The sequence below is a fragment of the Suncus etruscus genome, chromosome 11 (assembly GCF_024139225.1).
Source record: "Suncus etruscus isolate mSunEtr1 chromosome 11, mSunEtr1.pri.cur, whole genome shotgun sequence".
Lineage (NCBI taxonomy): Eukaryota > Metazoa > Chordata > Mammalia > Eulipotyphla > Soricidae > Suncus > Suncus etruscus.
This window is the reverse complement of record NC_064858.1, coordinates 2,082,949-2,094,054: the sequence shown is the minus strand read 5'-3', so window position 1 is coordinate 2,094,054 and position 11,106 is coordinate 2,082,949. Positions and strand designations below refer to the sequence as shown.

General features: G+C 53.9%; 1 protein-coding gene across 1 annotated transcript; it reads right to left on the bottom strand.

Moving 5' to 3' along the window:
* Nucleotides 1–5,586: 5,586 nt before the first annotated feature.
* TM2D3 (TM2 domain containing 3) lies at nucleotides 5,587–10,695 on the bottom strand. Its single transcript, XM_049782726.1, has 6 exons — nucleotides 10,608–10,695; nucleotides 10,371–10,451; nucleotides 9,335–9,492; nucleotides 7,703–7,877; nucleotides 6,534–6,609; nucleotides 5,587–5,886 (listed from the first exon to the last, which is right to left on the bottom strand). The coding sequence occupies exons 1-6, from the start codon at nucleotides 10,693–10,695 to the stop codon at nucleotides 5,721–5,723; spliced, it is 744 nt and encodes a 247-aa protein (XP_049638683.1). The 3' UTR covers nucleotides 5,587–5,720.
* Nucleotides 10,696–11,106: the final 411 nt, after the last annotated feature.

The window sequence follows — 11,106 nt, the reverse complement described above, 5'->3', positions numbered from 1 at the left end:
ATTCCCGAGTCCTCACATTGGCTGGCACCTTTGCCTTGTTGTTGAAGGGTGGAATCAGCCCCAACTATGAGAAGGGAAAAAGGGCAGGACTCAGGGCAGAAGAGCCACTGGAGCAAATGCACCTTCAGCCCCTCAGAATAATTGAGGATCCCAGAGATCCGACACCCACAGGGGACAGGGGGGCAGAGGCGGGGCAGAGGCAGGGCAGTTGGGGGCACCACTTTCTCTGAGGCTGAGGTTCCCCCCTCCCCATTTTCTATTTATAACCTCACCTCGGAGTCCAATTACGCCAGGAAAAGCCACAGGAACAAAATTGGAAAGAAAATTTATGGCCCCTTTTCTCAGCAAAGCCCTAAAGCGCTGGAGATAGCCAGCAAGAGTCCACACGGACAGGGAGACTTCTAGGGCCTTTAGGTCAAGCCTCATACTGGCAGGGGAACAGCGGGGCCTGCCACTCCCCGGGGGATAGTGAAGGATGCCAGGGGCCTCCAGCTGCAGACAGAACTGTCTGGCGCACACAATCCCCTCAGGGAGTCCTGATTTCTGCTCATTTGTTGGGGCTCATCAATTGGGGCTCCTCAGGCCAACACAGCTGTCATAGCTACAGAAGAGAGTAGGGACCAGGGAGATATTTCAGGGGCCGGGGAACTTACCCTGCACACAGCATAGCCAGGGCCCATCTCTGGCATCCCATAGGCGCCCCCAAGCTCCCTAAGAGTAATCCCTGAGCGCAGAGTCAGCCCTGAGCACAGCCCAAACATCCCCACATATGGAGGAACTCAATGCCCTGATCACTGCAGTGACAGGAGAACACAAAGCTGGCAACTGTCTCCATCACCCTCAGGACTAGGGGCACGGGTACGAGTGTGCAGAACCTCCCAGCGATGGTCTTCCCGGGCAGCTCATCTTGTTTAAGGTTTTCAAGAATGACAGGACAGCAGGGAGGGGATTAGTTTTGCACAAGACTGACCTGACCTGGGTCCGATTCCTGCCATCCGCTAGGATCCCCTGAGCACTGTCAGGAGTGATCCCTGAGCGCACAGTCAGGACGGATCCCTGAGCACAGTCAGGTGTGGCCCCCCCCCCCCCCAAATCAAAGCCGACCAAACTAACAAATGAAGCTTTCAAGATGTAAGGGGCAGGGGACAGCACAGGGGTTAAAGCTTGCCTTTAGGGGCCAGGCGGTGGCGCTAAAGGTAAGGTGCCTGCCTTGCCTGGGCTAGCCTTGAACGGACCGCGGTTCGATCCCCCGGTGTCCCATATGGTCCCCCAAGCCAGGAGCAACTTCTGAGCACATAGCCAGGAGTAACCCCTGAGCGTTACCGGGTGTGGCCCAAAAACCAAAAAAAAAAAAAAAAAAATAGCTTGCCTTTAACTTGACTTGCACATGGCCCACCCTGGTATCAAACCTGGAACCTTCTAACCCCTGAGCAAAGCCAGAAAACTGGTAGCGTTCGCAAGGGTGTGGCCAAACCATCCCTTAGCGCCTGACACTTCCGGCTGTTCAATTTGCAGGGTTGGGATCCAGACCCAGCAGCAACTCCCCCTTTGTTACCCAGAGATAACAGTGGGGTCTCTCTCCACCAGTACATGCCCCTCCCCCAACTGTCTTGTTTGAACAACCCAGGGAAGGAGCCACAGCACAGCAGGGAGGATGCTTGCCTTGCGCGTGGCTGACCCAGGTTCTCACACCCCAAATGGTCTTAAAGGCCCCTGAGCACTGAGCCAGGAGTAAGTCCTGAGCACCGCTGTATGTAACTCAGCAGCCCCCCCATCCAATAGAAAAAAACTGGTAGCAGAGAGCTGATCAAACCTTAGCAATTGGATCTCAAAAGTTAACACATTTACAGATGTGAAAATGCCAAATATATACATGTTTGTACACTAGAAATGCATGATTCATCTCCACTTTATGAGAATGTATAACAAATACATTAAAATATATTGTTACTAGTTACATAAAATGTAATTATATAACTAATTATATAAAATGTAAATATATGTTGGGGCCAGCAAGGTGGCGCTAGAGGTAAGGTGTCTGCCTTGCAAGCACTAGCCAAGGAAAGATGGCGACCGCGGTTCGATCCCCCGGTGTCCCATATGGTCCCCCCAAGCCAGGGGCAATTTCTGAGTGCTTAGCCAGGGGTAATCCCTGAGCATCAAACGGGTGTGGCCCGAACCCCCCCCCAAAATATATATAAATATATGTTGATGCAAAGTACCAATTCTACAAAATATATTTACATAAATATAATTGTGTATTTGACGTGATATATAAAACATAATGTACAGAAAATGTCTGTACAGATAGCTGCTGCTCCTATTCTTTAATTATCTTCTTTATTACATATCGTTGGATTCTATAAGATTTGTTCTTTTCATGAGATCCTTATTTATTTTGGGGGGGGTCACACCCGGCAGTGCTCAGGGGTTCCTCCTGGCTCTACACTCAGAAATTGCTCCTGGCAGGCTTGGCGGACCGTATGGGATGCCAGGATCCACCGACCTTCTGCATTCAAGGCAAAAGCCTTCCCTCCATGCTCTCTCTCCAGCCCGAGGTCCTTATTTATTAATAAAATTTTCTCATATTACTCAATGAAGTAACACAGTTTCCAAACTCCTCCAACCTATGTCATATAATCAAGATGATTTTATTTAACTTTATAGGCACATAACAGGTAAATTTTACATAGTCTGTAGAACTGTATTAGCTACTTTCCTATGTACTTCATTAGGTAATAAATCTGTGTACAGGGTTTACAAGGGATAATAAACCCCATGTCTGTTCTTAGAAATTGCACCCAGTAGGATAAATTGCATGTGGCGATGGGATCAAGAGCATGCTAGGAAGAGACTGGATTACATGTGGTCAGAGGACCAAGTGAATGTTGGAAATAGACCAGATTACACGTGGTCATGGGATCAAGTGCACTGTTGGGAACACTGGATTACATGTCCGTGGCCTTGGGGTAATGTACATGTTGGGAACAGGCTATATTATGTGGTCATGGGATCAAGTACATGTTGGGAATAGACTGGATTACATTTGGCCATGAGATCAAATGCATGTTTGGAACAGGCTGCGTTCGTTACATGTGGTCATGGAATCAAGAACATAAAGGGAACAAACTGGTTTACTTGTGGCCATGGGATAATGTGCATGGGAATAGACTGGATTACATGTAGTCATGGGGTCAAGTGCATGTAGGAAAGACTGAATTACACGTGGTCATGAGATCAAGCACATGTAGGGAACAACTGGGCTGCATGTAGCCAGTGGGTACTCATGGACACTGTTTCTATAGCCACCCCAGGGGGAACCAGATGGCCGTGTCTCCGTAAATGTTGAGGCCACAGTCCATTCCTGTGACGGACAATTCCTGTGGGCTGGGGAGTGAGTTACAACCTCCCAGTACCCAAGAGGGACACTTAGCACTGCTACCAGTCAGCCCAGGTTCTAATCTGGAGTGAGATACCACCATCAACACTGACTCTGGCCCACAGTGCCCTATGGGTCTCCTGTCTGGTGAGGGCAGCCCCCATTTTGGGGACTCTTAAGGGGACTTCCAGGATGATGGCACAAGTGGGCCGAGAAACGGGGTCTGTGATGTCCCAATGCCAGCCTGGATGCCCTGAGAGGGGACTCTTGAACAGGAAGAAGTCCTGGTTTTGGGAACCTGCACTGGATGACCCTTGGGGATGCCCTGGAAGCCCAGAGATGTTCAAACCCACCCCCCCCACAATGGTGCCAGGCATCAAACTGGGTTCAGCATGTGCAAAGACAGGAGCCTCAATCCTCCACAATCTCTCCATTCCTCGTGTTTCTGGGCCATGCCTGGCATCGCTCAGGGACAATCAGGCAGAGCTGGGAATAGGTTCCAGGTCTCCTGCTGCAAAGCTGGGGCTCAGCCTTTTGAACATATCCCCTGCTTTCCTTTGGAAATAATTTTTTTCTGCTTTATTTTTAGGCCTCATTTGGCAGTGCTCTCAGTTCACTCCTGGCTCCGTGCTCAGCGAGTGCTTCTGAGAGCTCCAGGGACCTCGAGGTGCCAGGGAGAAAACCCTGAGAAGGTTCTGGAAACAGAAACTGGGAAGCAAAAGTAATGGGCGTGCACCACCTAGTGGTCGGACCTGGGACCGCCACTAAACCGAACCAAGACAGGTTCTGGAAAGCAATCACCAGATTGGATCCTTGCAAGTTCACTGGAACTCACCATCATGGCAGAGGGAAAGTGACTGTTCCATGAGACCCACGAAGAAACTTTAGAACTCTGAGCTTTCTGATGACAACATATGCTTCAAAATGAGGAATATTCAGGTCCCAAAAAGACTGGGTCTTCCTGACACAGGCAAGGCCCCCAGCAAATGCCGGGAATATCCCCTTCAAAATCCATCACTGGAAAAGGAACAGTCAGAACCACAAACAATTGGATTTTTTTTTTTTTTGGTGGGGGGTTAGATCACACTCAGAGATGCTTGGCACTGCCTTCAGGATCATTCTTGGAGGAGTTCGAGCAGGGTACCTTTGAGAATTAGACACATTTCATCTCCCAGAACTGATTTCTACTTACAGAGGATGAAGAGATAAGGGCACACTATTTCTTTTTTCTTTTTCTATTTTGGATCTGTTATTCCTCCCTGGCTCTGCATTCAGGAATCATTGCTGGCAGTGCTTGGGGGACCCTATGGGATCGAACTCAGTTTGGCTGCATGTAAGGCCAACACTCTCTCTGCTGTTCTATGGCTCCGACTCCCACAATTTACTAAAGTAACTGATGGTCCCAGGGATTTTTCAGGACGTTTATAGTGTCTATTCCTGACAAAATTCAAACCACAGCAATGATACACAAGTTCTGACTTCCAGCTGAGACAGAGAGCAGAAGTTAGAACAGGCTGGACAGGCTTGATTTTTCAAGATAACTACTGCAAGAGGAGTCCAGATAACGCCTCCAAATCGAAGACAAGATTTAATAGCGAGATTTAATGACAGCCTTTTTTCTTGTTTGTTTTGGTTTTTGAGTCACACCCGGCAGCGCTCAGGGGTTACTCCTGGCTCTATGCTCAGAAATCTCCCTGGCAGGCATGGGGGACTATATGGGATACTGGGATTCGAACCACTGTCCTTCTGCATGGAAGGCAAATGCCTTACCTCCATGGTATCTTGCTGGCCCCTAACGACAGCCTTTTAACTGGTTTTGCTAATTTCCAAGTTCTGTATCATATACAGCTTATATCTGGCTATATTTTAGACTGCTGACATTGTTTAAAACCATGTTCTACCAATTGATAATTTGCATCTAACCCACCACACCCCAACCCCTACACAAGCCCCATCTTGTATACTGAGAGTACCCCTGCCCCCTATGTAATGGGGCTGACAGTCTCCAAGGGGGTCCGAGATCGCCCTCTGCTGGCCATGGACCCTTGGGCTGCCCCAAGGCTGTCGCATGGGGAATCCTCTGCCTTTCTATCATACCCCAAGCCTGGAACTGAACCATGACAATGGAGGTCATCTTCTATTGGAGTTCACATCGTGCCTTTGTTGTCTGTCACAGAAAACAAGGGGCTCCAAGCAAACCAAAACACTTTTAGACACCATAGCTCAGTGTTTATTTTACCTTTATCAAGGCAGGCAGAGTACAGATGCTGTACAGGATATACGGAGGCACTCTCTGGCCTCCCTGGCAGTGCCCACATGGGGCCTGGGTTAGAGCAAGCTGTCAGATGTAGAGCGAACCGTCAGCGGGGCCCACGTAGCCCACGCCAATGAGTAGCACGTCCAGCAGTGTCCAGATGCCCAGGCCCCCGAAACTGAAGAGCTTGCCCAGGCCCTCACGCCACTGGCCCAGGTAGAAGCGGTCAGCGCCGAAGCCGCCCAGGGTGACACTGGAACAGGAAGTGGCAGTGGGTGGATGGGGTTGGGGTAGTCGACCAATCTCCCAGCCCCGTCTTACCCCAGCCAGCAGTCTGCAGGACTCAGACGAGGCACCTGCTGGCCCTCCCCAAGCACTGGGACTGCTCCAGGGTGGCAGAGGGATGACAGGATTCCAGAGAGGGGGTGGGGTGCCAGGGCAGGGACCCCAGATGGGTCCTTCTCCCAACGGGCTGTTTACGCTCATGCTTGTCAAAGCCCAGCATGGATATGCTCAAAATAACTAAGGGGTTGTGTGGAAGGAAGTGGCAGCTGCCCCCCTCCAACCACCACGGGCATGGACCGCAGCCTTTGAGCATGCCTGTGGCCCTGAGGATAACCTTGACACTGTCCCCGCCTCTGGGCATGCCCATGATGCTGAATGTGACTCAATGCTGCCCCTGGTCTGCCTCCCCAGGGTTGGGATCACATTGCACAGCCCCATGGGCGCAGGGTGGGGAGCCCCGCAGGGTGGCAGGATTGAAAGAATGTCCCTCGAGAACATGTGGGCACGAGGGGCCGAGCAAGCACTGAGCTGCCCCATCCCTGACTGGCTACAGCAGCGCTTCCTCCTTCCATCTCCCTCCCTTGGGCCCTGTTCCACAGGGAAAGGGGTGCTCACCTCAGTGCCAGGGCAGTGGTCCACTTGTACCCGCCCGTCCAGTTGCAATAGCGCATTTTGGGGAAAGTGCGGTTACCTTGGAGAGAGGGCAAGGGAGGGAGGGAGAGGAGTAGAGGGGGAGAGAGACAGAGAGAGAAAACAGACATGGCAGTATCATCCCACTAGCCCAGGTAATCAGCAGGGAGTCTGTGGCCTGTTCTGAGGGGACAGGAGATGAAGATTGACCTGATGGAGTATAGGCAGGGGAGGGAGCGAGGGAGGAGTGCAAGGAAACCAGGACATGTGTGGACACACAGTCATGCGTGCGCGCGCGCGCACACACACACACACACACACACGCTTCTCCCCATGTGCCAGGGCACTGGGTGGGTCCTGGCTACACACTTCTCCCCAGGTACGACACATACACACCTCCCCATTTGCCCCCCCCATTTCTCCCCATGTACCAGGGCACTGGGTGGGTTCTGGCTACACACACGCACACGCACACACACACACTTCTCCCCATGTGCCAGGGAACTGGGTGGGTCCTGGCTACACACACACAAATACACACACACTTCTCCCCATGCGCCAGGGCACTGGATGGGTCCTGGCCTGGGGTGAATCTGCTCAGAGGGAAGAGAAAGAATTTCACGCCAGCAGCAGCCTGCAGTGTGGAAAGAAGGGAGAGCAGGCAGACACAGGGACACTGATCTCTGACAGCTGAAAATGCCGAAGGCACAATAAAGAGGGGGACAACGGGGTGGCCTTGGCCCCACGACTCCCAGACCATCCAAGACCATTCCTATAACTTGCTCGGAGCATCTCACCACTGGATGCATGTTAGGCATTTGAGGGAGGGCAGGGCCCCGCCAGCGATTCTTGGGGGTTGGGAGAGTCAATATCAGGGCTGAGGATGAGGTACCAACCAGGCTCCAGGAAGTCGGTCGGGGTGCCTCCTCACCCTGAACACTCCATTGGAGTGGGGGATGGAACCAGGCTGTGGCACCCACCTGCACTCCACTGCTTAGCACGCCCGGCCTGGGAGTACTGAGCTGAGAGCAGAGGACCCAACTTGGAGTTAAAGGGTGAGAAAGGCTCCATTTCCGGCAGCCTGTCCGTTGGCCAGTGCTGACGGACTGGGGATGTCTTTCTATGTCTGTATAAGTCTGTCACCCCGTGCTCACCCAGGCAGTGGATGTGGTCGCGCACGGTGCAGTTGGACAGGTAGCGCTGGCGCGGACAGGCCACGGCCATGCAGCTGGTGGAGTCAGAGCACTCGTAGTCAGTCTCCGGCAGCTGCCAGCAGAACCGGCATGTCAGGCTGATGACAAAGTGCTTCTGGACTCTGAGGTCTGGACCCTGCAGCCACGGGACAGACACAGACCCAGCATGACACAGCCATCGGCTCCCTACTAAGATCAGTGCAGCCAGAGACTGCTCTATGGGGGGTGGGGTGGGGTGGTGTCCAGGGTCCCAACTCTGAAACCACACACTCCCTCGAGCACTGCTAGGGCCACAGAACACAGAGGCGGAAGCAGCTTCTCTGTCCTGCCCAGGTGGCCCCAACCCAAACCGTCCAATGGCACCAAATTTGGTTTGCTCATTTTGGGCCACACTGGTGGTGCTCAGGACGACTCATGGCTGTGTGCTCAGGAAATCACTCCTAGTGGTCCACGAGGGACCTTATGGGATGCCAGGACTTGACCTCAGATCAGCTGCATCCAAGGCAAGTACCCTCCCCTCCATGCTATCGCTTTAGCCCCAACATCTAACCTAACATCTGACCAACTGTAACCTGGCTGCAAAGTAGCAGAATAGCACACCAAATATTACAACGGCTATATGTACAATGTACATATACATATATATGTGTACATATGTAAAGAGGAACATGAAATGAAACCAGTAAACAAAAATCATGTATTTATCTGATGCTATAATCACAGAAAACAGGAACCACACCCCCAGATGTGACAAAATTCAGAATCAAAGGATAAAGATTATTTTATGACGTTAATATGACTGTCCCATCACTTTCGCTTAGCTATTTTTTCTGTCACTAGTGCTCGGATTTTTATGATCTAGAAAATAGGGCTGTTCGTTTATTTTTTTGTTTGTTTGTTTGCTTTTTTGGGCCATACCAGACTATGCCCAGAGCTTACTCCTGGCTCTGCACTCAGGAATCACTCCTCGTGGTGCTGGGGAATCCTATGGGATGACACCAGGAATTGAATCCAGGTTGGTTATGTGCAAGGCAAATGCTCTACTACTTTGCTATCATTCAGGCTGCACAGGACAGTGCTGGGGTCCTGCCTGGGAGCTCTGCAGAACCTAGGAGGCCACTCCGAGGACACATGTGGCCTGGCACCTGCCCTGGCCTCTCGGATCACAGGGCTGGCCACTAGGGTTGGGTTCACACATGCTCTCCAGTTTGGACACGAGGAGCCCCAGCCCATGGGCACTGCTGCCCCCAGCTCAAAGACCAGAGAAAAGTCACCCATGGGGACAGCAGCGATTGGAAAGGGGGCACAAACATACCCATGTGACAGAGTTTCTGAGTAACAGGTAGATATTGTGGCATGTGCAGAGGGCTAACACACGCTGGCATGAATCCCGAAACCCATAGAGAGCAAGGGAGAGGGGAAAGGGTCACTCTCTGCAAGGTGACCCGTGTTCAATCCCTGGAACCTGATATGGTCCCTGAAGCACCTCCAGAAGTGATCCCTGAGCTCAGAGCCTGGATAGCCAGCTTCTTCTGAGTCTCACTAGGGGTAAAGGGGTCTGTTCAGAACTCCCCAGGTGGCCATGGTACTTACCAGGCAGATGACCTCGGGCTTCACAGAACAGTCGAAGGAGACAGGCTGCCCGTAGACACAGGAGTAGTTGCTCCGACACTGCATGCAGTCAGCAGGAAGCCGGCTGCACAGCCCATTGCTGGGGCACTTGTTCAGGTAGGGCGGCGGTACAGAGCTCTCTGCAGATGAGAGGGGGCAGGTAGGGTTGCTCGGAGCCCGAGCTGTGCAGAAGGCAGAGGGTGTGTGTGTGTGTGTGTGTATGTGTGTGGGGGTACAGCCAGCACTGGGTACTGATACTTTACTTTGGCTCCCCTAGAAAACCCTCCATGGCCCACAGCCCCCAAAGTGACTGTGAACATCAAAGGTGTGTTGGAAACTGGGTCCTTGTGATCTCAAAGCAGAACTAACTTTTCTTTCTTTGGGGGAGAGGGAGCACACCCGTGTTGCTCAGGGTGTTCCTCCTGGCTCTGCACTCGGGAATCCCCCTTGGTGGAAGTTCAGGGGAAGGGGATTGGGGGGGCAGGGGGGTTGGCTGCGTGCAAGGCCAGGCCAGGCCAGCAGGCCCCTTCCGAGCTATATTCTATGGCTCCAGCTCTCCCAGAAGTGGTTTTCAAAAGAAGAGACCCTTTGGGAGTGTGCTGAAGGGGTGAGAGACCAGCAGGGAGGGGTGCCTGCCTAGCACGAGGTGGAGCACCCAGCAACCCCACTGTGTTCCCTGAGCCCTAGCAATCAGGAGTGAGTCCTGGGCGCCCCCAGGTGTGGTCCGAGAACCAAAACCACCACATAAAGCATGAGGCCATTGGGGGGGGGCTGACACATCCTCCTGGGAAGTTGCAGTCCTTCGTGTGTGTGTGTGTGTTGTGTCATGCATGTGTCTGTGGCGTCATGCATGGGCTCAGGCTTCGAGCAGTGTTGTGTGACGTCATGCATGTGTGTGTGGCGTCATGCATGGGCTCAGGCTTCGAGCAGTGTGTTGTGTGGCGTCATGCATGGACTCAGGCTTCGAGCAGTGTGTTGTGTGGCGTCATGCGTGTGCGGGAGGCGGGCGCGGCCCTACCTGGGCCCCGGGGGGCGGCGGCGGCGGCGGGGCGGGTGGGTCCCGGGTCCCTCAGCGACTGCGCGGGCGGCTGCGAGTGCTCTGCGGGGGAGACAAGGGGAGGGAGGGACGGACGGGGGAAGGAGGCGGCGGCGTGACGCGCGAGGCCAGGCCAGGCCAGGCCTTCCTCCCCGACGCGGGAGGGCCCGCCCCGCCCCGCCCCGCCCGCCGTCTCCCCGCCCGGCCGCCCACGCTCACCGCCGCCCGCCAGGACGCAGAGCGGCGCCAGCCAGAGCAGCGCGCGCCACGGTCCCCTCGGGCCCCGCAGCGGGACGGTGGCCGCCATCTTGCCGGCCGGCGCGAGCGCTTCCGGGTCACGGCGCGGGGCGGGGCGTTTCCACGGCGACCGCGGGGGCAAGAGGGGAAGCGTGGAAAAGAATATCCGGGTCACGGCGCGGGGCGGGGCGTTTCTATAGCGACGGCGGGGCGGGGCGTTCCCTCTGGAGGCGGAGCTATGCTAAGGAGGGGCGTTTCCACGGCGACCGCGGGGCGAGGCGTTTCCGGGGCAGAAGACGAGAGTGGCGTTTCCGGCTCGACTGCGACTGTGCGGCGGGGGCGGAGCGTTTTTATAGTGACGGCAGGGCGGAGCGTTCCCATTGGAGGCGGAGCTATGACAAGGGGCGGGGCGTTTCCTTGGCAACGGCGCCGCGGGGTTTTTTTTTTTTTTTTTTCCCATTCCCTGTGCGAAGAGTTTCCG

What these genes read in the sequence shown, in the direction of transcription:
- TM2D3 (XM_049782726.1), bottom strand. Translation starts at nt 10,695, where the DNA reads ATGGCGGCCACCGTCCCGCTGCGGGGCCCGAGGGGACCGTGGCGCGCG. An exon ending in CGCCGCCCCCCGGGGCCCAG is followed by an intron (nt 9,493 to 10,370) that starts GTAGGGCCGCGC and finishes TCTCATCTGCAG; the next exon opens with AGAGCTCTGTACCGCCGCCC. An exon ending in ACCACTGCCCTGGCACTGAG is followed by an intron (nt 5,887 to 6,533) that starts GTGAGCACCCCT and finishes TTCCTGTTCCAG; the next exon opens with TGTCACCCTGGGCGGCTTCG.